The sequence below is a fragment of the Dermacentor albipictus genome, chromosome 9, assembly GCF_038994185.2.
Source record: "Dermacentor albipictus isolate Rhodes 1998 colony chromosome 9, USDA_Dalb.pri_finalv2, whole genome shotgun sequence".
NCBI classification, from domain to species: Eukaryota; Metazoa; Arthropoda; class Arachnida; order Ixodida; family Ixodidae; genus Dermacentor; species Dermacentor albipictus.
In genome coordinates, this window is record NC_091829.1 from 23,345,678 (window position 1) to 23,369,662 (window position 23,985).

A 23,985-nucleotide genomic window follows, 5' to 3' on the forward strand; every position below is an offset into this window, starting at 1 on the left:
GCCATATAACGCTTCCGCATTGAAGTATTAATACATAGTTTAATATCGAACAGACTGTGACGGCTAGTCGATCGTGTAGTGTACGCGGTGTTAAATGAATATTCAAAGCATTACCTTATTGGTTGAATTGTAGTGTTAAGATATCTGTTTCCACTAAATTGGATCATAGAATAAAGGGTAATAGAAGGGCCTCCTTAGGAGTTTACCTAGCAAATAGCAAATGCTTCTACACGTGTTATTGCGTGCACTTCTGGGTGTGTAGAAATAAAGCATGGCGTTCTTTTCGTGTGGTCATTGTTCATTTTATTCTTCGTCAACGTATGGACAAATTAAAAAACAGGCTTTGTCTTTATTCATGCACTAGAAAGCAAGACGCCGATCTTGTTTACGCGGTATACTGCAATGCAGGGACTTCTTTAGGTTCAGTGCCTCTGTGAGCTTTCATACTTTTCTCAATGGCAACGATCAGTTCCCTACCACAGAATACACCTCTCCTTTGGACTCGCGTGCATTGGTGCCCCCGTCTTACACTGAAACGCTGCTTCGAATTCTTCCATGTTTCGGAGAGGGACGTTCACTCTGCAACAAGAAAGCAAGACATGAATATAATAAGATGGCGCCATTGTCTCGAGCTCAATTTTAAGGTAAACGTGAGATTTCTGGTTCGTCGAGCTAACGTGCAGTTTGTGCGTCATCAATGTCCCCTTGACTCAATTTAAGTCCACTTCGTGGTAGACGTCTTTCAGGACGCGCACACACACAAAAAGAGAAAGAAACCCAGATAGAAAAAGACAGAATACTTCAGAGATTCCTTCAGCTCATAAGTCATTTGCTGCAAGAGCAGCATTGTTCCAGAGTGAAGTCTACTGTCATATATTCGCTTGCCTGCTTTTTCCTCTAGTAATTGCTTTCATCACTTTCTCCGAGTATGTATTTGCGTAAGCTCCGTGAATTATTTTTGCATTTATTCCCTGATTAATTTCGTGTTTTTTTTTTAACGGGGAGGCGTCGATCTACTGATCAAAGCTGTGCTTACTGCGACATTACTGATATAGAACAACTAATTTCTCTAGGCATATACATGGCTGAGCGCTAAAGGCTTTGAAACATTTCCGTGTTCCACCAACTATCTCCTATAGTTTGCAGAGGTAAAACTTAGATGCGCTTAAATGCGTTTGATTCGTCCATCCATCATTTGTGCTATATCATCAGGGCACTGCTTTATCCTGAAATTCACAAGAACCACATGGCGAAGAGAAATGAAGCTTCGCCTAATAAAACCCATGCCCTTTGGAAAAATGCTATTTAATAAAGAACTGGATGCGCTTGCAACTTAACTTTCACCTAACCCTCGCACTTGCTGATAGAGAGCCTTAGCTTTCAATAGATGAAGCTCCAATAGTGACGGCATGCAGGAAGGAACACAGACAGGACAAGGCGCAACTTGCAACTGTTTATTGCAGTCAAAGGTGGCTGATTATATAGCCATGAGGAGAGGAGAACGAAAAAGGAACACTATGTGAATCCGCACGTGCGAGAATACTGAAGATATATATGAAGGAAATCACGTTTAATCTAAGTCTAAAACTTTTCTAAAAAATGCTTTCATTCGTGTAAATGTTCAGAGACGGGGTGCTGACACAGTTGCCCCTCTTGTCTTAATCTGGTTGGTCTTCAACATAGCCAAATACTTAGGTGCAAGTGGTCAAGCTTAATCCGGAATCTCGCAGCACTCCTGTGTCAGCACCCCGTCTCTGAATATTTACACGAATGAAAGCATGTTTTTAGATAAGTTTTAGACTTAGATTAAACGTGATTCCCTTCATATATATCTTCAGTGTTTTTGCACATGCGGATTCACATAGTCAGTGTTCCTTTTTCGTTCCCCTCTCCTCATGGCTATATAATCAGCAACCTTTGACTTCAACAAGCAGTTGCAGGTTGCGCCTTGTCCTGTCTGTATTCCTTCCTGTGTGCCGTCACCATTGGCGCTTCATCTATTGAAAGCTATGCACCAACAAGCCCCACAGCGTGTTTTACTGCGAGAGCCTTAGCATGTCCGCAAATGTCTTAAACCTTTTCAGTGCCGGAAGATTTTCTTTTTTTTTTTGGTGGGGGTGCACCTACTCTGTCGTTTTTTTGCTAGGACACTACAAAATGAGCACAACGATATATTTCTGTTTACGCAGCAAATTAAAAAAATAAACTGACTAGGATGATGCAAACACTCTCTTGCCATGGCTCTCACATTCCTATATGACATGACGTCAGGGACATGGCGGACCAGAAACGCGAAAACGTACCGGTACGGCATGGAAGTGACACTGAAAGGGTTAACGTTCACGTAATACTGTTATACCGGCGAAGTGTACTGTAGCAACAACGTTGGTAGCGACATCTGACAACCGATACTCTAGCCCAGTGGTTATGGCTTTTCGCTGCTCAGCTTGGGGCCGCGATCTTCGTCCTGGCCCCAATGGCCGCATTTTGATAGTGACGAAATGCGAAAACGTCCAAATACTTAGGTGCAAGTGGTCAAAGTTAATCCGGAATACCGCAGTATCGTATGCCTCATCATCAGATCTCGGTTTTGCACGTAAAATCTGTGAAGTTAACATTTAGCGGCCTCTGACGCTTTCCCAACCACAATGAATTTGATGCGCTATCGCATGACTTTCTTTTTGAAGCAAACTAACAAAAAAGACTACGTGGTAAGGCATACGTGCCAGAAATAAGACTTTTCGAGAAACGAACGGTTGTTCTTGCGCATTTCTTTGACGGCGTAGCGAAAAAGCAGTGTCTTTTTGCAGGAATCTGCAACTAGCAATCTGTATCTGAATAAGTACATGTGTGCCTTCTGAGAGCCAGCTGCTTTCTCAGATCTTTAAGAGCCGGATGAATCGCTGCGATCTGTGGATTTTTATAGAATGCCTGTTGTTTCCATGTTGCCCTTCTCTCGCTCGCTTCTACGTTAACATCTTTTTGTTTAGACCTCATGCAATGTTGTCGTACAGTGTAAGTGTTCCGTCATTGGGCAGCTTGCATTACGACTTGTGGACTTGTTGCGCCGGTATTTTACCGCATCAATTTCAGCGAGCTGAATATACCTCATTGCGGATTACCACGTTTGGACGAGCGTAGATGGCTTATAACATGAGTGCGAAAAATTGATCGTATGAATGCCTATATTATTGGTTCGAGTTACTGTACCGGTATCTGTTCGGACTGTGAACATCATACATCACTTCATCACCCATTTCTGGCCGTGTGGTCCTGCACCAAACCTGTAACTCAGAAAGTGGGAAACTTGACTAAAATTCTGAAATAACAATAAATAAATATAGCATAGGCAAAAAAAGCTTCTCCAGCCGATTAACATCATAAGATAGAATGGCACTGTTAATCAGTCAACAACACATGGCTGCAGTTTAATTTTTTTTTTATATTCGAATCGTAGTTTTTGCAACGCTCCTTCTTAGCTTGCATGCTTAAGTTCGCATTGTAAGAAGTGTCTCAACATGTCCACCACATATGTCATCCTACTTTTGCACGTCGACTCTAAATGTTCGTTATAACGTGGCGCATGTTTTCTTTATTTTCCCGCGTCATTTCTCTCTGCCCATTTGACAATAAAAATTTATAGTAAATCGAGCGACGAAAATTCTCAACAATACCGAAATCGTTAAATCGTATAATTGCCGATCAATTTATTCGTCAGGAGCACACACTGACGAAGATCATTTCATACTTTTGCGTTTTTTCTTCCTTTCACTGAAAAAAAAAAACTGCGCAGCAACGAAGTAGGAGTGTTTTGGTTCTTAGGCGGAAGAATTACGCCCTTTAAAAAAATAGTGCTCCAGTTTTTATCCAGGTAATGCAAATTTCAAGAAATGCCTTACGAGTCTTCGGTAAGCTATTATTGGGCCCTACTACAAACTGCAAACGTTAACCAAACTATTAACCATAAACGTATGGTGGATGGCATTTTGGTTTAAAAAATGGTGAACATAAAAATCATGCCGAAGGAAGTGTGAGGGTTGTTTGCTATTGCTCAAAGCTGGCGAGTAAACATGTGTTTTTATTTAGAACGCGTAACAAACGTAAGCGTAATACCTTGTGTTATTTCATTGAATATATAAACCTTACATAAAATGAACACGCACTTTTTATATCACTCTTCATATTTAGGTGTTCCATATTACAGTTCTTGTTTATTCTAGTTACTTCAGAATTAAATTCCCCAGATTTATATTCATCTTGATGAATGTCATCGGGCCATCCTAGGTTTATTTCAGGCGCCAATATCATTAGCTTGCTTTCTTAGCTTTGTTTGTTGGGTTACTATTTAACTATGTGAATATTTATGCTCGGAGCCCATTTCAATGGCTTTTAATAAAACTTGGTGCCCTCACATACAGCGAAGTTACTGCTCGATATGGTAGCATCAGTTTAAGTATTACTACAAAAACGAGAAAGCGGGGAATAATTACGAGCAGTAAAACAGTGCCTAACCAACAGGACAATGAGAGGGACATGGAGAACCAGCCCAAATGCGCACTCTTCTTTGGGAAATAATGTTCGTGTAGTGGAAATTTCTTACCAATGCATGTGAAATAAAGAACAGCTGTTCAGGCGTAAACTCATCGAGTCCTGGCAAGACTAGCACGTTATCATCCTCCGAAAGCCGAACGTGTGTCTGAAAAAATAAACGCAATGCTGATCGACGTGGAAACGCACTTAGTAATGCTCGATTTCGTTAGGTTTCGTAGACAGTAGCGATAGCTGTACAGTCCGTGTACTTCTAAGTGCATGCTTGTGATGGGGACAGAACGGGGACAACATCGACGTTATTTCAACTTGTGAAGTACATATACAGGGCTTATCTTTCTACTCACCGCAAACGCGAGGCGAATTCCTCCGTTGTCAGCAATGTTTTCTCCGACTGTGTTCTCCCCATGAATCTGAAGCAAATTCAGAGCACGACGCTCAAGCTGTGGCAGTCATATGGAGCTTCATGAGACTGAGAAATTACACAGTGCACTGCGCAGTGTTCGGCCTGGTATCGTGTTTAACAGTGCCACCTAGTGTTCTTGCTCGGAAAGGCGTGGTCATCGGTGTGCTGAGTGTAATAACTGCTTAGTCCTTCATGTTAATTCGCTTTGGACGTGCAGCCTGCACAAAAATTGTTAGGTTAGAGAGAATTTTGCAAAAAGGCCTGGGCCCGTCTTCCGAAAAAGCTATATTGCGCTAGAATTGTTCGCAAGAGGTAATTCCAGCCAATCCGAACGCTGGGCACATTAATAGCGAGGACAGCTGGATAATGGCGAACATCACTTGCCAACGAAACCCTTTGTGAATTCAGGCCCGTGTTTTCTATGCGGCTGTACTTAAAATACAGGAGTGCAGCGTGATTGTCGCACCAGAGAGCATACATTACACTTTTTATAAAGACAAACGGGGCCCAATTTTTTCGGAAGTCATTTTTTTCCCGAGTACCCAACACTAGTGACAGAACTGTTCTTTTTATTGTTTTCTAAGAGAATCTATTGACACGTTAGTCATCTTTACTTTATCATTTGTAACTTTCCAGTCTCATGTTTTTAACGAAACCCAATTGTCATCGCCCATGTCCCTAACTAATCAGTGTCATCGTTTTAGTAGCTATATATTTCACGCTAACTACAGCGACAGTTTTTAGGCTCTCTTACAGCCATGTCACATCTACCATGATAAGTTCACTGTTCACGCCATTCACAATACGTTGTTAAAATTACCATTTGCCATGGGGCTCTTTGGCCATACCTGGCCATTGCACCATTAAACACCACATATCAACTCCCCAGTCTTTGAATATTAACTAACGTCCATTTGCAATAGAAGGTCTACCTACAAGTCCACGTCACGATGGGAATGATTATTTGAATTTCATAAATATCAGGATAAATTTTTAATGCACTGTCGACTCTAGTAATGTAATTCGTGCTTAGAAACATGCGCAGTGTGTAATGCTCCGGCGAGACCATTACTACAATGCTGAAGCAAAACAACAGGTTCTCTTCCCCAACTTTTTTTAAACACAAGACTAAGATTGTTGCCTTCCCTCAAGGAAGACTGTGCCTACCTGAGTTTTCGTTACTGGGTCGACGATGCTTCCGTACTGGTGTACGAAGCATTCCTTCCTCTCGTTGAACTCTTTTTCAGTGGCATTACTCCACCAGTTGACGAGCCATCCTTTGCTGTCGTACTGAGAGCCTTAATGATAACGGAAATAGTGGATTAACGGACTCACGTGAGACCACAAAATAAATCACCAATTATATACCATGTTTTTATGGATATAGAGCATGCCTGTAGGTGACTGATACGAATAAAGGAAAATGTCTCCGATAGCAGGACAACTCAGTCTTACCTTCGTCGTCATAGCCATGTGATATCTCGTGGCCGACTATGGAACCGATTGCTCCGAGGTTGATGTACCTAAATATTGAACGCGATAATAAACGATCGCGCTGAGGAACACTACTGCAAAGCGTTGTTGTTTGTTTGTTTTCTTTATGAAGGATGATTGAAATATACTTTGTTTAGAACGAATCCTCTAACCGCCTTTTGCTAGATATGATTACACGTAGGTATACAAGTACTGCTTTTAACACCACTGAAAGAAAGGCACGCTTTAAAGCAGCTTTGAACTATATGCGATGTACTATTTCCTACTAATACACAAAGACTTTTGTAAAAGCTGGATCATACGCGGCGCGCATAAGCAATATTCGTATCAAACGAGAAGTTGATCATTGTTCCAACAACTCAAGTTTTCTGCTGTCTGTTAGTATCACTTAATCTCCAAAAAAATCAAACGACTAGAGTTACCAATTTGTGAACGCTAGCGTGAAAAAGCCTGACGTCGACTGAGAAGGTAGTTTCCTTACGATGGGAGACCATCTTGGAAGAAGGGGGCTTGAAGTATCCCTCCAGGTATGACTGGTGTAGAAAGAAAATCCTGTATTAGTGGATTCAGCGTGCGTCATGGGACCACTGCAGCCCCGTGCCGTGAGTTATTATTTTCGCGCCGCAAAAGCATTGCAGTGCTGTAGTGCGAAGCTCTCTCGCAAAACTCACCAATTTCGTTGGTCTCGGGAGAATAGTAAGCGTTCACATCTTCTGTAGCAGAAACACTCCATCTGAAAAAAAAAACGAAACCAATTCACGTGTCAAAACAATAAAATATAGCGTATGCGACGCTGTTAAGTTCCACACTTTGTAACTTTGTTCGGCATACCTCACGCGAAGCAGATGCGTTACATAGGCGCTCTGATGCCATTCCTACTGCTAAAGCCAACTAAGTGTTCAAAGTGCGGTTTAATTTGCTTTTGCCGTGCTAAGGTGCTAGGAGCTCAACGAGAAAAGTATGGAAACTATTTAGCCGGAAAAAATTCCGTATGTAAGCAAACGAAACTAAATGCGCATCATGTATCGTGCTCTTCCGGGTGGATGACAGAATGCTGAAGCTAGAAAAACGGCAACTTTGTTGAACGAAAGCTAGAAGTATACATTTAGCAATGGAGTTGGAACCACTCACAGTACTGGTGATTTTTAAATTCGTTCTTAAATTTGTCTTCGTAAACAGCTTGCGGACGTAGCAAAATTCAATAGCAGACAAGTCATTCGAAGTCAACCTGACGATTTAGGATTTCCCTTAAAGGCAATAGAGGTTTTTAAATGGCAAGGCATTTCTCTTTGTCATTTGCACTGCCTTCCGCGGTGCAATTGTCATTTCCTGATCGCTTGCGCGACCTACGCATTTGTACGTAATTATCTACGCATTTGTAAAATCTTGTTTCTTTAATTATAATCATCCGGCTCACACCGGCACACCCTCTTCCTGTTTACGTGGACAAAATGAGCATTTGTTGCGCTTTCTTCTGATAAACATCGCTTTATCTTCACAACTACATAGACCAAGATGTAACATCCTGTAGCGCTTTGTCTTGTTGATGCTGCATCTTGGATTGTTACCTCATATCTCTGTGATCTAAGTACACCAAATTGAAAATTGCGTCCTTCATAAAGGCGCAATTGTTTCGCGCAAATCAATGCCAATTTCTTTGAAAGGTGCCAGTGACTATATCATTACGTCCCTGACAAAAGTTAGGGCATGCGCCTTGCTTTTAAACTGCTTTTAAAGCAGCCACTGCTTTTAACTCCTAGTCATACATTCTGGTGCCACTAGAGATAACACGTTTGTGCCGAGGGCTGGCAGTTCAAACGGTAGCCGCAACGTTTGAACTCCGTTGATCGAACTTTGCGAGAAACCGCACTCATCTACGTGCTTTGTTTTCAGCGGAGGTGTTTCGTTTTCTCACTCGTTGGGTAACTGATAAGTTCACTGATCGGTCGCACACAGTGATCTACGGAGTCGTCAATGGCAAAATTTAGAACTTTTTGTAAGGCCAACCTTAGCGGAGAGCACAGCGCCCTACTAAAATAGACGTAACTCGGCCAGGTGGTTGAACCAGTGGGGGAATGGTGGTCGGTATATAAGTTGCCTAAAGTTTGTCCGTGTGGCTTCAAACGGCTTTGTGACTTATAAAAGCAGCCATCTTAAACACGATATTGCGATTTGAAGGCAACAATCGGCAATGATTAGGCATACGTACACAATTATATTGCCTTTAGCGTTCCAAAATAGAGAATGGCTTCTTAAATTGTGCAGATAGACAGATAAAGCAGAGCAAATGAAGCCACAACGACGCCTGAGGCCACGAGCGCGATGGTCAGACAAATCCACGCACTGAAGATCACTCCCACGGTGGCTGAAAATTGATCATGCCAGAGTTCGCCCAAGCAATTTTTGGTGGAAACTCTGTGGCAGGGGAGTCGCGAAAGTGCCGTAATGGTGGAGCATAGTGGTGGACCTGAGCGCAAATACCCCGCGTTTTATTTTATGGGGAACGCTGAAAAGTACTCGTCTTTGCTGTCTCTGACGCTGGCCCGCAGTGTGGAAAGCAGGTTTTCGTAGGCAACTCTCTGGAACTTGTCCACTATTTCGACGAAATGCTCGGACTTCCGCAAGGTACCGACCTGGAAAGAAACAAGACACAAAAGAAGGAAATTTTTCTTACTACTAACGGCCATGATCTTTGCCTTAAACGCTAAAATTGCATCCACCAACATGAGAAAACTCAGAAAAGGTAACGTTAATACGCGGTACAAGTTAAGGGCGATATCTTACTGTAGCGTAATTCAATATTCTGTAGTATGTACTGCGTATTGCTCTAATGTCCGTAATTTTAGCTCAATGATTATTAAGCAGGAGGCATAATCAAGCTGTTCCAATGGCACCTTGCTATAATACAAACTGTTGGTCAATACGAAACTGAACGCTGTACGCAGTCAAAACTTACGGCGCTGAATTCGTTGTCGATGTATTCGTCGCTGAGAAACGTCTCCGGGTAGGCAACCTTTTTTTTCATCTCCGAAAGCTGCATCGATGAGAGTAAAAGGAGAGGCGGGTTTACAACTTTTGTGCATAACTGTGTTCTTGAGAATAAATGTTAGTCACACGCATGGTGACAGCCCATATTGTTAATCCACTGGGCTGCACTTTGTATTGGTTAGAAGCACGCATTTATTTGTCTGGTTCACATGGGAAGGTTCAAATCGCATAACGGTATTTTCAAAAGATGGCGCAGGTAAAGTAGACGATATAGAAAGCTGTCATTCAACACCACAGTTTCCTGTTTGTCTTCAGCTGTGTAACTATTTCTATTGGACATTTTGTTTTCGAATAATCAAAATTTACGGGCCATATAGGCATATGGCACTTCATATTGATGAACACAAAATGCACATGTTAATTATATAATTTTCACATGTTTCATATTGTTTGGTTAGTAAATACACAGGCCTTGTAATTTCTGAGATGTAAATTTTTGAGTACATATTTTCAAAGTGGCCTACAAATATGTTGGGATTTTTTATTGCATACTGTATTTACTCTCATAAGTTGCGTTGGTTTACAAAAGGCGCACATTTTTACACAGCTACATTCGCTTCATAATAGTTGAGGTGTGCACAGTTGCGTTAAAACCCTATAGCCAATAGATCGAATGATCGAAGATTTTAAGAAAAGTGCGCGAACCTTTTGACGTGCTTTATCACGTGTTTCGAGGTCCATCCATACAATGTGACGTAGGCGGGAATAAAACGACTTTCCAATCTCTTGCACAAGCGTTTTTACCTGTTGAATAATCAGGAGAATTCGTAAGTGATGCAGTATGCCAGATCCAGAGCACACCCCTCGCTCCAACAAGTAGGCTTTATGATACTGAAAATGCGGGACGGTTTCGACGCTTGCGTCGTATTTGCAGCCAAGGAGGGAACATGGTGCTGATAACACTAGAGGAAAGCGCGTTTGCCCAGAAAGAGTTTACACCATTCCATATCAAGAAAACTTTGACCAACTTCATCATACTTACTTCTTGCCATAGAGTGCTATCATACTAGACCTTGCATGCTGACTGGATACATTATTACAGTAGTAAATTAATAATTAATTCCTTAGTGAGCTATTCACAACTGAAACTTGGCCTTGAGATGTGAGAAACGTGACTTGGTGCTTAGCGTTTTGTCTGAATCAGCATTTTCAGGTACTAAACTCGGCGTATTAAATATGATACGTTCGGCTTTGCGGAGTATGGACTATCAAGCGTGTAAAAAACTGGTAAAGCAGTTTGGAAACGCTTAGTTTCCTTGTGTGTAAGCATAGAAATAATTAGAATGCATACAACGTCAAGCAAATAGCAAAAAAAGCACAACGGCGCCTAATTCGTCTCCCTATGTTTACCCTGACCGTATAAGCAGACGCACCGTATACTATGTCACAAACAGGTGGGAGAAACATACTACATTTCTGCCTGCATTTCTTCTTTCAGGGAAACCTGATTGTTTTTCTTTCCTACGTTGTTGCAAAGTTATAAATGATATTTCAAAGTTTTTTCGGGCACATAAAGAGAACCTTTTGTCTACAGAGCCTATGTTGTGGTAAAGGGATTTATCTATGACTTGAGAACTCCTTTGTCATCCCGTGTTCGAGTACTAGCGGTCATTTGAAGTATCAATTTCCGCCTGAAACTTTTCCCATTCTGAGCGCAAATGGAATTCTCAGCAAGTAGGCTGCTCTTGTGAGCATTTTGGGCTAAATATAATTTTTAACTTCTGTTGAGATCAATCTATCTATTGCGACAGCTTCCGCAGTTCATCGCAGTTACCGGAGCCACTACAGTGCAATCTGCTTCGGTGGTACGTGCGCACCATGTTGTCTAATCGTTCAGCTTTTCGAAAATAATTCTACAACACATGTTTTCTGATCTTGCTCACCTCTTGCTTAGCTTGTTTCGTGAGTCGCTTCTCCATATAGAGACGGCCAATGATGTCCTTCATGATATCTTGGAGACTACGTATGCACCTCATCCAGCGAGGTTGGTCCTTCTCCACTCCGTACGCCTCCTGCCTGAGTTCACTGTACAATGCTTGGAACTGTTTCGATACCAGTGGCAGTAGCTCGAAAGCCTTCATGAAGCCAAGGTAGTTGTACACAACTTCGCTGAAAGGTAATTAAATCGTAAGAAGTGTTACTGCTTCTTTAGGCACGTAGTTTGGCCTTCCTATGTCCCGAAGCAACAACTTAGGTTCAGCTGGGCCGTAGTCGAAGACTGTTCCTTAGTGCAGACTACCAACGGCATTTTTTTCTTTGCATGCGTGCAAGTCAATGTGCAGGAGTGCTCCTGCGCATAGGCTCGTCCGAGTGTTGCGGCGTGGGGGGAGATTCGAACCCACAACCTCGTCCAACACGCCCGATGGCCCAGCGGCTGTGGTGTTCTGATGGTCAGCACTGGGTCACCGGTCCCATTCTCGGCCATGCGATCTGATTCTGATGGATACTAACGCAAATCGCTCGTGCACATAGACTTGTGCGCGCGGAAAGACCCTGGTAGTCAAGATCAATATGGGGCCAGATGCATCACATACGGAGCCATACAGTGTGGACTTGTGCGTTTTTCTATATTCATGAATGAATCTTAATAAATGAATGAATAAATAAATAAATAAATAATCTTCGCGCTGAACAGCTGAGAAGCTGTACACTCAGCCACTGAAGCAGCGAGGAGGTCGCCATCGATTCAGGCACCGAAAATAAATCATAATGGGATCGTGAAGCATCTTTTTATCGTTAAATTATTTTAAATTTTCTTTGATATACTCTTCTCGAAAACTAATAGCTAGGTCCTTTTTGGGGACTCGCATTTGTGACCTTAACGAGAATTTCGCGCCGAAAATGAAAACTGCGCGTACCCGGAGCAGCAGAGGACAAGTGCCCTAAACTTGATTGAAGTGGCGAGCATTTGGGACAAATTGTCATTCTGGCTAGTTGTGTTCATTTGTACCTTGAACACCTTTTAAGCGCTACGAAAGACAGCACACGAAAAAACAGGACAAGACGCTTACTCACAATTAAAATGTTTATCGGAAGGCAGCACAAATATATAGGCGCAAAAAGGGAATGATCGCATTCATGTATTTTCAGTTTTTTTTGTTTTCGGGATTTACTATTGGTTTTCGTCACCGCTGTTTTGCTGCGCATGCGCAATATCCCCCAGGCCCCATTTGTGTTGTCTATATGTTTGTGCTCCCTTCCAATACATGTGTCTGTTTTGAGTAGGCGCCTTGTCCTGTTGTTCCTTCGTGTAGTGTCTTTCGTTGGGCTTAAAATGTTTTCAAGCACATTTCGGGGCCGCTTGGAAAACGCATAGGCATCGATGCATTGTACTGGCTTGTGAAAAGCAGCCATTTAGCATGAAAACTGCACCAAACACTTAATTGAGTCTGTAAAACGTCTACTCACGGTTTTGTCTGCAGGAAAAGCTGTGTGGTCGGATCCACAAAATCCAAAGCAATGACAACAATCTTCTCGTCCTTGTGAATCGTGATGTTCACCTTGCGAAATTCGGTGCTCAAAAGGTCGAAAAGATAAAGCTGTTGTGGCAAGGTGGCGGTAAGAACGACGCATTCACAAGAAAGCAGAGGGTAAAACGTAAGTGAGGTTAATATAATATTCAGCCATTTTACGCCCTTTTCTAGCAGCAATGGAAATTATGGCATTGGAGCTTTCTACGCTCCAACTAAGAGGGTTTTTCTTCTGCATAAAAAATGATAGCTTCAGGACCTGTCAGCTGGTCGGGAAGTAAATGTGTTCAGCAAATTTAGCAGGCTAAGAAGATATGCCTTGTTCAGAAAACCGAAACATTTGTTTGGTCATACGCACGAGGGCGGAGCTTGTCCACTGAAACTTATCTTTGTGCGAAAGCGTTGCTAATGAACACGGTTTCCGTGCTTTGGGCGTTTTTTTTTTACATTTGAATGCCTACTCCTTGCCGTAACTGAAACACCAAGCGCTCATTAAGCCGCATTGAAATGATTCGCGCAGCAGTTTCAGCAGCCTACGATCCCGAACGTCACGAAAATTCGTAACCTTAGCGGTGGCCAGCGCAACCCTGACGAAGGACAAATGGAAGAAGAGACGATCGGGTTGCGCTGCCCACCCCTAAGGTGATGTTGAGTCACCTACGCGCCGAGCTAGCTGTGTTAACGCGAAAATTCAGCATTATTTGCAAATTCCTTGGCGTAACACGTGTCAGTACTACTGCCCTGTGATCGGAGAGTATGCCTATAGAGACAAAAATAAAGATAAATTGCGCTCACCCCTGGAATACGTTCATCAACTTCCTGGACTGTAGTAACGCAATAGTTCTCCCTCAATTTTCGCCTTTCTTCTGGAGGCTGTTGGACCTACTCGAAACAAAGGAAAGAGATTGTAGCGTGTCGCCCTTTCCTTAACATACCTGGCATCTATGCAGGATTTGAATGTGCAGTTAGGAAAAATCAAAAAAATTGGGTTTCTGTAATGCCGACAAGGGTGTGACAGGGAGTAGTTGGTGTGAAATGATGTAGGACGTCGTCGCTAGATGTTATCCCTTTAATAGAAGTCGCCATCTAGTCTGAACCGTATGACAGCAAGAACACTACCCGGTAACAAACACTTATTGCTAGTTGAATATCAAAGCCATGTACCTCAAGGGTGACGGATATAATAAAACATTCTCTGTGGTCTCAAGGCGCAATGTATACTAAGTAGACGGAAAATAGTGCCCTGGAAAGCACACTAATCACAGTCGTTCTCTTATTCTAGGCTAGAAGTTGAAGTGACCCTTTCGCTGGCCTTCACTGCGCTAGTATTTCCAAGTAATTCAGTAAACCTCCCCGCACAATTACTTAATCTCGCATGTACATCCTTTTCTTGATGCTTCTATTTCAGTTATATCTCTGGAAGTTCTTTCTTCTGCGTGGTGTTTGCTAACTTCCTCTTTTTTTTATTTTCTTGATGTATTTGCCCTACCACTACTGTCTTGATTCTTTTTTTCTTTTTTACGTTTTGAAAGCTTTTTAGGGATGCGTTTTGTTTCTGCCGTGTTACGTTTCCATTGTAGCAACTTCCACGACCGCGAAAAAAACGATTCGAATGTTTAGGACATGTGTCACCCGCTTCAATTTTTTCTGTCATTCACGCTGCTTATGCATATTATTATTATTATTAGTTATATCACAAACTTGCCATACCCAAAAGCACAACAGTTTACACTTATGGCAGTACATGGGACAGCAGGCAAGTGGGTGAGTAGTTGCTCTCATGTCATGCAATTCATGCAAAGTCTCCAATACAAACGTTTATCGTATACAATACCTCATTCAACTGTGATGCAAAGAATGCCGTAGCTCTACCGTAGAGTTTCAGTTGCTGCTCATGTGCACTCGGTCTCAACAGTTTAGCCGCGGTCTCGGCCAATTGACGATATTTGTCATCCAACGTGGTCTCACCTTCTTTCTTACAGCGTGTACAGGATTCGATATTTGTGTTAGCCTTTTGGCCAAGCTGTAAAAAAAATAATGCTGGTCTGCAGTGTGTTCTCCATGCGATGGCGTCCTCAACGAAATTATTTTTTTGTGCAAGAAATGTAAGTCAACGGAAAGACAGGCTACATCGGGCCTGCCCATTCAAGGGCAGTGTTAAAAAATTGAGGCTGCCCCTTCTTCTAGTACAGCACGTACGGACATACCACAAGAAAAGCATATTAAGTCTACAAAGAAACATAGATTCGTGCCCACCTTGCAATAAAACCCTGCACTATCACAACTACATGAATGCGACAATGTTCAATTAGGTGTGAAAGAGAGAACTAAGTGCAGAAAAGCCTTGTACAAGATGTCGGAGAAAACGTGCAGCAGTTGAATGTGTGGCGCTAATAGCTAAACAAATTTACATACCTCTTGTTCCGGATGAGAAGCTGCGATAAGAAACGGAATTCTGGAGAAAATTGTGAAGAAAGGGAACCAGTACTTGGCGTTTTTGCATACAAGTAGAGTTACTAGTATAGGACATCATGGACATCAATGTAATCTGATTTTATGTGTTTGTCAGTATGTTTCTCAAATTAGTTTTTCAGTTTGTCTTGTGACTGATCAATAAGGATTTTGACATTTTAGGAGAGAAAATAATTTATTTATGTAACTCGATCACAGGGTAACAATCACTACGTGATGGGCTTTACAGATTCCTCGATCACAGATTGGGTCTTTCATCAAGTTTCAAATACAACAAAATTTGAAGACAACTACATTTTCTTTTAAACTTCTAGTACATTTGGTAGCGAGAAATGCATAAAATAATTTGAAATTCTGAGCGCTAATTACCCATGAGGAGGCTTGAGCGATGAAACAGAGACGAGATAAATCATAGCGGCGACTTTTTTTGTTTAAGTTGGGTGCACAGTTTAGTTATTCGCAAAAATGTGTCCGCAAAAGCTCTTAAGCTAGCTGTCCAAGGAGCATTTACCTCACTAGCGTAGCCTTTAATAGAATTATGGCCACTTGACATTGAAGGTAGTGTATAGAAGGTGCATATTGTGTATAAACAATATGCACTTCCGAACGTTGTCTTTGCGCACTATCTAAAGATACCACTCGACAAGTAAGGTAAGCTCAGAAGTCCACATGCTGTTTACACACAATCTGCAGATTTCACTGAAAAAAATTAATATATGCCATGTAAAGTATAGAAATGGTAATGGAAAATATTTCCTATATCTTCCCGATGAGCTGTCTTATATTCAACTTCAATTATCAATACTCGCCATGTTGCTTAATGGCTTTGTTGTTGTACTGCTGGGCACGAGGTCGCGGGATCAAATCCCGGCCACGACGATCACACTTCGATGAGGCAACATTCAAAAAGACCCGTCTGCTTAGGATTAGGTGAGGGTTAAAGAACACCAGTTGGCAATAACTAATCAGGTGAGCCCCACTACTACGTACCTCATAATCAGATCGTGGTTTTAGCACGTAAAACCCCATAATACGTTTCGTTTCCAATTAATAATGAAGTAAATCGATTGTATTTATCCTTCCCAAGAAATTACCTGCAGAATGTGACCTTTGGGGTTGTCCATGTCCTTGACGATATGCACCGTGAAAAGAGAGGTGAGTCCCGTTTTTTCGACGATGTCCTTGTGGTCACCAATATCCTCAATCTCCTTGTGGTCCAGGACTGGCCATTTTCCGAGCCCGTTTTTCTCGAGGACTCGTCTCACTGCCTTTATGCCTTCCTCTTCGCTTATGCCTGCGATTTGAGTACATCAGTTCACACGCTGGAGGGCCGATGAGGATAGCTATAAGGGCTTGTTGGTATGGCATATCTTACTTTGCTGTAGCGCAAGTTGAATGACAAGAACAACAAAGAGGCACATCTGACACATGGTGCTGTGTGCATCAGATATGCCTTTCTGTTGCCCTTGTCTTTCAAGTTGCGCTACAACAACATTAGAAATGCTGGAGGGTCATTTCTGGGAGTGTCCAGAAAGCATTTAGGCATAGAAATTACGAGACTTGACGATGTTACAGAACGTATCTTCGCTAAGTGATGTTTTCTGGATAATGGCTACAAGAACTACAATCTTGACCTCGTTCCACATAATCCCAAATAAATAAGTGAATAATTTTTGCAAATACTTTGCGGTTTGTTGATGCAGGCTGTGTCGAGCGACCTTACCGTGTTCAGTGTAGGTTGTAAAACTCATGCGGAACAATGTTGTTGTTGTTATTCACTAACATTTTTAAAAAGCTCGACTGAAGGAACAGCCCATGCTCAACGACATTCATGCCATAAAAATGCCACGTAGTAAGTGGAACACTATTGCAAATAATATACGTTGTACTTCCTTAGTGAAACCAATGTGTAAGGATATTCAGAACGTAGCAGCGAACAATCCCACTGACACTCCTGAATGCTTATTTTGAAAAAAAAGGACTTGGTAAGTTGTGATCAAAGGTCTGAATGATGTACAATGGCTCCAAGTTGGACAAGCACCAATCAAAATGAATGCGTAGGATAGGGCGAGTACCCATGCAGTAGCCGATTCACGCCAAATCCCGACATTTGTAGAAACTACTTAATACTGAACTGATGTCTGTGCTGTCACCTCCTGGTTGTATGGATTATCGTAGGCCACATTCTCTGTAGTGTATGTGTTGAGCACACAGATTCATTGACCCTACCCATGGCTTGGATCCATTGTGCTTTTCTAGACTGAGTTACATTAACATTGGTTCCTGAAATCATGTGCCTGTCAAACCAAACATCGAAATTTTAAGGCAATATAGTGAAAGTGCCCACCAGTGATAGACAGTGATTGCTAATCAGACATTTTAAGACATAACTCTCGGAGATACTGTTTTCATGCTGAAAACAAGGTCATGAGGAACGCTTTATAATGTGTGGATATCTTTTGTGTTAGCTACCTTCTCGTATTTTCTGAACGATACAAACAGTTCACATGAATATCGAAGCTAGATAACATCATTTCTGAGCGAAGAAGGAAGGCCTCCACCTGCTAGAAAAACTTTTGACAAGGGGACGACAAATACAAGTTGCCTAATTGAAACGTTGACTACAGAATGAGTGTTTCCTGGTTCGCTTACTGTTGATCATTAGTTTTGCTGGCATGCCGCTCAAACGTGATACCCTCTCCTAGTTGAAATTTTGTGCTGTTGAAAGTGACGACCAGGGGCGCGATCAGACATTACTGCTCGGAACGCACGTTCAGTTTGCGTTCTGTTTCGCCTTATGCGATTGACCGAGATCACACCGAGTCGTCAGCAGCCCTGAACGCCAACTCCAGATAGCCAGTCACCTAGCGAGATGATATATACCAGAGTAGAGGGAAACTATATAATGTTATGGGCCTATCCTCTGGCGCAGCCGCTTACTGGCGTTCATGCAGGTGTGATAAGCGACCGCCGCTTTTTCCCGCGCTGTCTTGGCTTCAGGGACAACGGGGAGACTCTCGAGGATTTCTGCAAGAAAGTATGGCAGGCACGAGAACGTAAGTCTTTAGGTTGTCCAACCTACGCGAAATACTCAAAACTACACTACTGCCACCATTTTGCAACTGCTGCTATTATTATACTATAGTTGCTTAATCTTTATTCTTGTAATTGCACAGGCAAAAGGCATCAAGCTTGTCAGCTGGAGACACATCGGACTTTTAGAACAGCGCCTTAAAGGAAGTTTTTTTTTACTTATACGCAGTGACGGACATCAAGCCAAACAATACACTTCTGTTCTGGTATTAAACCTTGTATGGCGCGAAATGCAAACTAAATATTGAGGCTGAGAGCAAGATTTTCACGTTTATCTCCTTGTAAAAAGTTACCATAAAATTGAGCAGATGCAAAACGTACTGACTTTATTTTTTCACGCTGCATAATCTTACACAATTTACTTGCTTCATAGCTTTATACTTTGTTTTAGAATAGTTTAGTAATATTGCATGGCTCTTTATTCTAAGACTAATTTATAATTTCTTGTCGTACGACCCGCTGCTTCCGATCATTCTATTAGTTGTACTCGCTTACGCTCTTTCTCTATTACAAATGCTTTAGTAGACGTTCAGTTCGATTCCTGGTGGCATATTAGCTGTGCCTACCTTTTCTATAGCTTTTCTGACAGTACGCCCGACTTCGTTTTTAATAAGCCATCAGTATCATATCATAATTTCGCAACTTTGTTCACGCGCCTCGTGTTACCTTCATTTACCTTGCTCCTTACAAACCTTTATTTAGCACACAATAGTCATAACAGTGCTTATCATGTATGCCATCGCAATAATTTAGCTATGTCGCAAAAACGTAGATCAACTGATGGCTGCCATGCCGGTGCCTATAGCAAGACTGTCACAGCTGGAAGGCAGCTTCATCTCTAGAAACATTTATTCACCTTACAATAGCCACAACACTGTCCATTAGAAGTTTCATGACATGCGTTTGGCACACAGTCGTCACTCCGTTGCTTTCAAATGCAGAAGAAGGTATTGGTAAAATAACGCTTTCCTTTCTAATTCGTTAAGTGCAAGCTTTCTCCAGCAAGTTATTAATTTCTGAGAATACGCTTTACACGCCAACTTCTTTGCTTCCTTTCTGCTGTAATTTGTGAGGCCTTTTGTTACAAATTCAATCCGTGTCAAAAAGCTTGCGTTGCATTTCCGCTGCACTTAGCATCCCGTGTATAGGCACTCTCCGCGCAGGCATACAACTTTCCTGGATGAAAACACAAATACCCGAACTGCGTGCATACCTCGTAAGTCCTGCTCGACTTTAATTGTAAGCTCAGCGAAGGGACTCATGCCAACCATGTCATTGGGTATGGGGTGAGCTTTGTTCCAGCGATTGCAGACATAAGCGTAGAAATCATCACATGGGTCGGCACTCCTATTCACAGATGCCAGAATGAGTTGAGCTGCAATAAATTGTAAAACGAAATCTTCGTCTAAAACTAGTTGCCTTTGAGACATCCCTCAAAACTCTATCGAAGAAAGTAGATTCTCAGTCTAATGCACATCAAAATTACGCAATGATTACACTGTGCCAGGAACGTATTCTGCGACGATCACTTTCGGTGACAGTATCGCCGTTAGCCATGCGCTGATTGGTTGTGTGAGCACTATACATCAGGCGAAGGCATTAGTATCACCGAAGTAATCGTCGGAAAATACGTCCCCAGCTTGCTGGTGCTTCACCTGTTGCTTTATCGAAACCCTACTCAGGCATTCAAGGTGCAGTTAACTAGCTCTGTTTGCTAGCCATACTAATATTGTGATAATGATTTGGACGAGGAAAACTGCTAATCAGATGTTTATTGTAACAATATTGATACCCAGAACAGACTTGTGAGAAAATGCTGGCATGAACGCAGAAAAGCTACAAATAAAAAACGTTACACACCTCTTTCTTTGCAAACTGGACTGTCGCAGAGACTTCGGGACCTAAAAGCTGGAACAGGTGGCCAAGGTTATCAATGGGATTTTCGTTTTTAAGGTCTCAAATGCCAACATTAGGGTTACTTACACCGACCAGGAAAAAGGGTGTCCTCCTCTGCTTTGAGGACACACATCGCGTTAAATAGTACGAAAAGCCAACAAAGCATTTCCTCACGACTTCCTAAAAAGTATTTGTTTCCTCCAAGTACAGCCTGCGGACACAAAAGCAAAATCAATGTACGTTTCTCGCCTCATCATAATCGGCTTTATTGTAATTTCTATTTTTATCTCTGCATCCTTCGTTTCCCCTTACCTGTTCTCAAGTGTCGTACAACAGAAAAGAGTGTGGCGCCCATGCTGAATGCTACAGCATTCTTATGCAACATATTTTTTACTTACGGCAAAAGATCTAGCACATTTATGAAATACGAGCAAAATCTGGACTTCTTGGTTGTTTTGATACTGCCGCATCATTCCTGTCGTATATTCGCCATTGATCCTAAGCCTTCCCAGTCTAATAGCTTGATTACTTGTTCTAAGCATGCAGTGAATAACATTGAAGAAATTGTGTCTCCTTGTCTGAGCCCTTTTTTATAGGCAATATTCTACTTTTATCGTGGGCAAGCAATGCAGGTATCGAATCTTTGTAGAATATTACCCAGGATATTCATGTATGCCTTCTGTACTGTTTGATTACACAATGTCTTCATGATACCTTCTATCTCTATTGAATTAAACGCATTTTCATAATTTACGAAAGCCATGTAGAAATGTTGGTTGTATCCCCCAGATTATTCAGTTGCCTGATTGATGACGTGGATGTAGTCCAATCTATAATATCCCTTCTTGAAGTCCGTCTCTCCTCTTGGTTGATTGAAGTCGTGTTGCTCTGATTTGCATCAGAAATTGGTTGGTGAGTATTTTATACTATACTGAAAGGAAGCTAATGGGCCTATAATTATTCAATTCTTTAACATATCCTTTTATGGATTAGTGTAATGTTGGCATTTTTCTAGCTCTCTAGTACACACTTGAAGTCATCAGCCGTTGCGTGTAAAGGGAGCCAAGAGTTCCATTCATATGTCCACCATATTTGATTAAATCGTCTGCTATTCTATCTCCTCCCACTTTGCCCCTACACATTGCTTGCAAGGCCCGTCTAACTTCATCGCTAACTATTGAAGGAGACTCAGTATCCTGTTGATCACTACTTCCAATCAAGGTGGTGTGGCTACAGCTACGTATACAGGTCAGTACAGAATATTTCTGCTGTCTTTACTATATCATCGAAATTGCTGATGAACTTACCCTGCTTATCTTTCACTGCATACATCTTGCGCTGTCGAAGGTGAAGTTTTCATCTCACCGATTTTGTGTTGTGGTCATTCTTTTATTGCTTCCTCAATCTTTGCGCCATTATAAGTATTGTTACTTACATCCGATTCAGGGCATCCAGATTATCATTCACAACGAGATAAATTTATAATGCGACTTATTTACTCTTTTCTATGACCATATCCAAACCAGAGATACAAGATCCCGACAAATTGATAGCCGCAAAAAAAGTGTTCGGTCGCCGCTCAGAATATGTCAAGTGTGTTCCGCTGTTAAAGGCAACACATTTATGTGCAGCTATGACTTTGCTGTTACTTCAGCTACAAGTGCTGGCAGAAGCTATGTCAGTACGCTGCACAGCTCTGTCGATATTTTTCTGCGTCATGGAGCACAAGTCATCCGCTGGAATGTCGGCCGATTCCAGAGAAAATAAATTCGCACGTGCACTACAGTCGTGTATTTACCAGTTGAACGTACTCTGGTACCCATTGGCATAGACCGACTCCAGCAGTAACACTCCTGAATCTCCAGCAAAATAAACTAGCAACGGCAATTATTCGCTGCCTTGTTATTCAAAGGATTTTGCGCAAGGCATACGTACCCGAAAAATACATATTCCTCAAAACAAATGTGCATCACCATAGCAAATACCAAACAAGACGAATATGTGTTAGCACCGCATGGGAACTGATTATAACCAGGTTCATGTCAGCTCAACTATCTTCGATTTCGCACATATACTTCTGCATTGCAGGATACCCACCTTGTGTATAGATGAGGGTTGAGTGATTACGAGCGCAAAGTTTCGTAGGTCATCAGTTGGGGCACTTGACGGCAGCTGAAATTCTAATAGAAAACTACTCCTTGCAAACCAGCAGCAATCTGACGCAAATGCTGTAACTTGGCCGACGGTTTTCGTGCTTTTCTCCAAACATAAAAAATTTTCCCTGAATAAGACACTTGATAGTGCAGGGAGCGTGCCTCCCGAAGTTTTTATGCGCGTGACATGGTGGGCAACACGACTCCGGCAGGAATCCAGCTTCAATAGTCAGGCCCAGGCGTCATTCGATACGCCTCTACCCAGTAATGCGGCATTACTCGCTAGTCAGAGCTCCCGCACTCGAGAACAAAACAAGCACAAGCCATATAACGAACAAGGCGAAGCAAAGACAAAAGCTGCACTTACAACGGATAATCAGTTCTGTTAATGTGTTGTTTGCGCTATATGTCTTTTTTTTGGACTTCATTCTACCTGATATAAACTGGAGATTGAAAAGTTCAAGATCACTTGGATGCAAAACTCCTGTCTTTGTCGCTACCTATTTGCTGCTTTGATATGGAATGTACGCAGCTTCTCGTTTTGTTACCGCTCTATATTATTACGAGTGTGACTCCAGCCTGCCCAGCTATGAAATTGAGGTAATTTTTCTTTTTAGCATCTCAGTTCGAAGATTGATGCACTCTGTAAAACTGCGACAACTGATATTCACAACAGGACACATCAGAGAAGGATGACAACACCCAAGGTACTAAATGCTGTATTGTCAATGAAACGTTGCCCATATATCGACACCGTTCAGGAGAACAAGCATGTAGATGGCGAGGCTAGATGGTAAACCTTAGCCGTGATACACCAGTTACAGTAATTAAAGTGTTGCTTATTAGGCGATAGACACGGGATAACGTTTCCCTTGTAGCTTCGTGCGACAGTCGGGTTGATGAAAATTCTTGCCTTGCTTGAATTTTCCTTCACCGTGCGGTCTTCCGCAGAACTTGTTTGCCAAATATAACGTTATCACCTGCTGAAAAACGAAAAAAAGAAAAGTCTTCGCAAATAATTTTTATTTAAGTCTCGGTTGGTTCTAACGTCATGGATTTCTTTTCAATGCCATTCCACTTCCATGCAAACAAGTAAACACCAAAGGTATTGCTCTTACTCTTTGAGATCAACCTAAACCGGCGTGTCTTGCGGCCTAGTTTCGAGCCCATTCAGAAATTCAAATGATAAATGTGTTCCTCTCTCTTTCTCCATACACACACACTGAAAAAGATATGTTTGTTCGTCGCCTACTTTGCCATCAAAATGGTGAAAATAATAACTCATACTTATTATATCGTTGCTCTACCTCTTTCGCACTCCTGCGCACGTACCCGTGTTGTAGACTGAGGCTGTGGCTTTGGGCTGTGCTCCATGACATGACGTTTTAATCTTTGGAGCTAATGA

The 23,985-nt window shown here is 42.0% G+C and overlaps 1 protein-coding gene and 1 long non-coding RNA gene across 4 annotated transcripts in view; one reads left to right on the forward strand and one right to left on the reverse strand.

Annotated features, from left to right (window-relative positions):
- Window positions 1–23,985, forward strand: part of LOC135901948 (uncharacterized) — a 54,971-nt gene that overhangs the window by 6,265 nt on the left and 24,721 nt on the right. The window lies entirely within an intron of this gene.
- LOC135901944 (neprilysin-1-like) lies at window positions 284–22,696 on the reverse strand. Its single transcript, XM_065431787.2, has 21 exons — window positions 22,525–22,696; window positions 20,515–20,638; window positions 20,392–20,439; window positions 19,745–19,906; window positions 18,379–18,465; window positions 16,533–16,732; window positions 14,801–14,989; window positions 13,762–13,848; window positions 12,905–13,035; window positions 11,380–11,605; window positions 10,142–10,240; window positions 9,405–9,482; window positions 8,966–9,081; window positions 7,120–7,181; window positions 6,930–6,981; window positions 6,410–6,477; window positions 6,122–6,252; window positions 4,896–4,961; window positions 4,601–4,696; window positions 3,211–3,284; window positions 284–579 (listed from the first exon to the last, which is right to left on the reverse strand). Exons 2-21 carry the CDS (start codon window positions 20,591–20,593, stop codon window positions 474–476), a joined length of 2,157 nt encoding a protein of 718 aa, XP_065287859.1. The 5' UTR covers window positions 20,594–20,638; window positions 22,525–22,696; the 3' UTR covers window positions 284–473.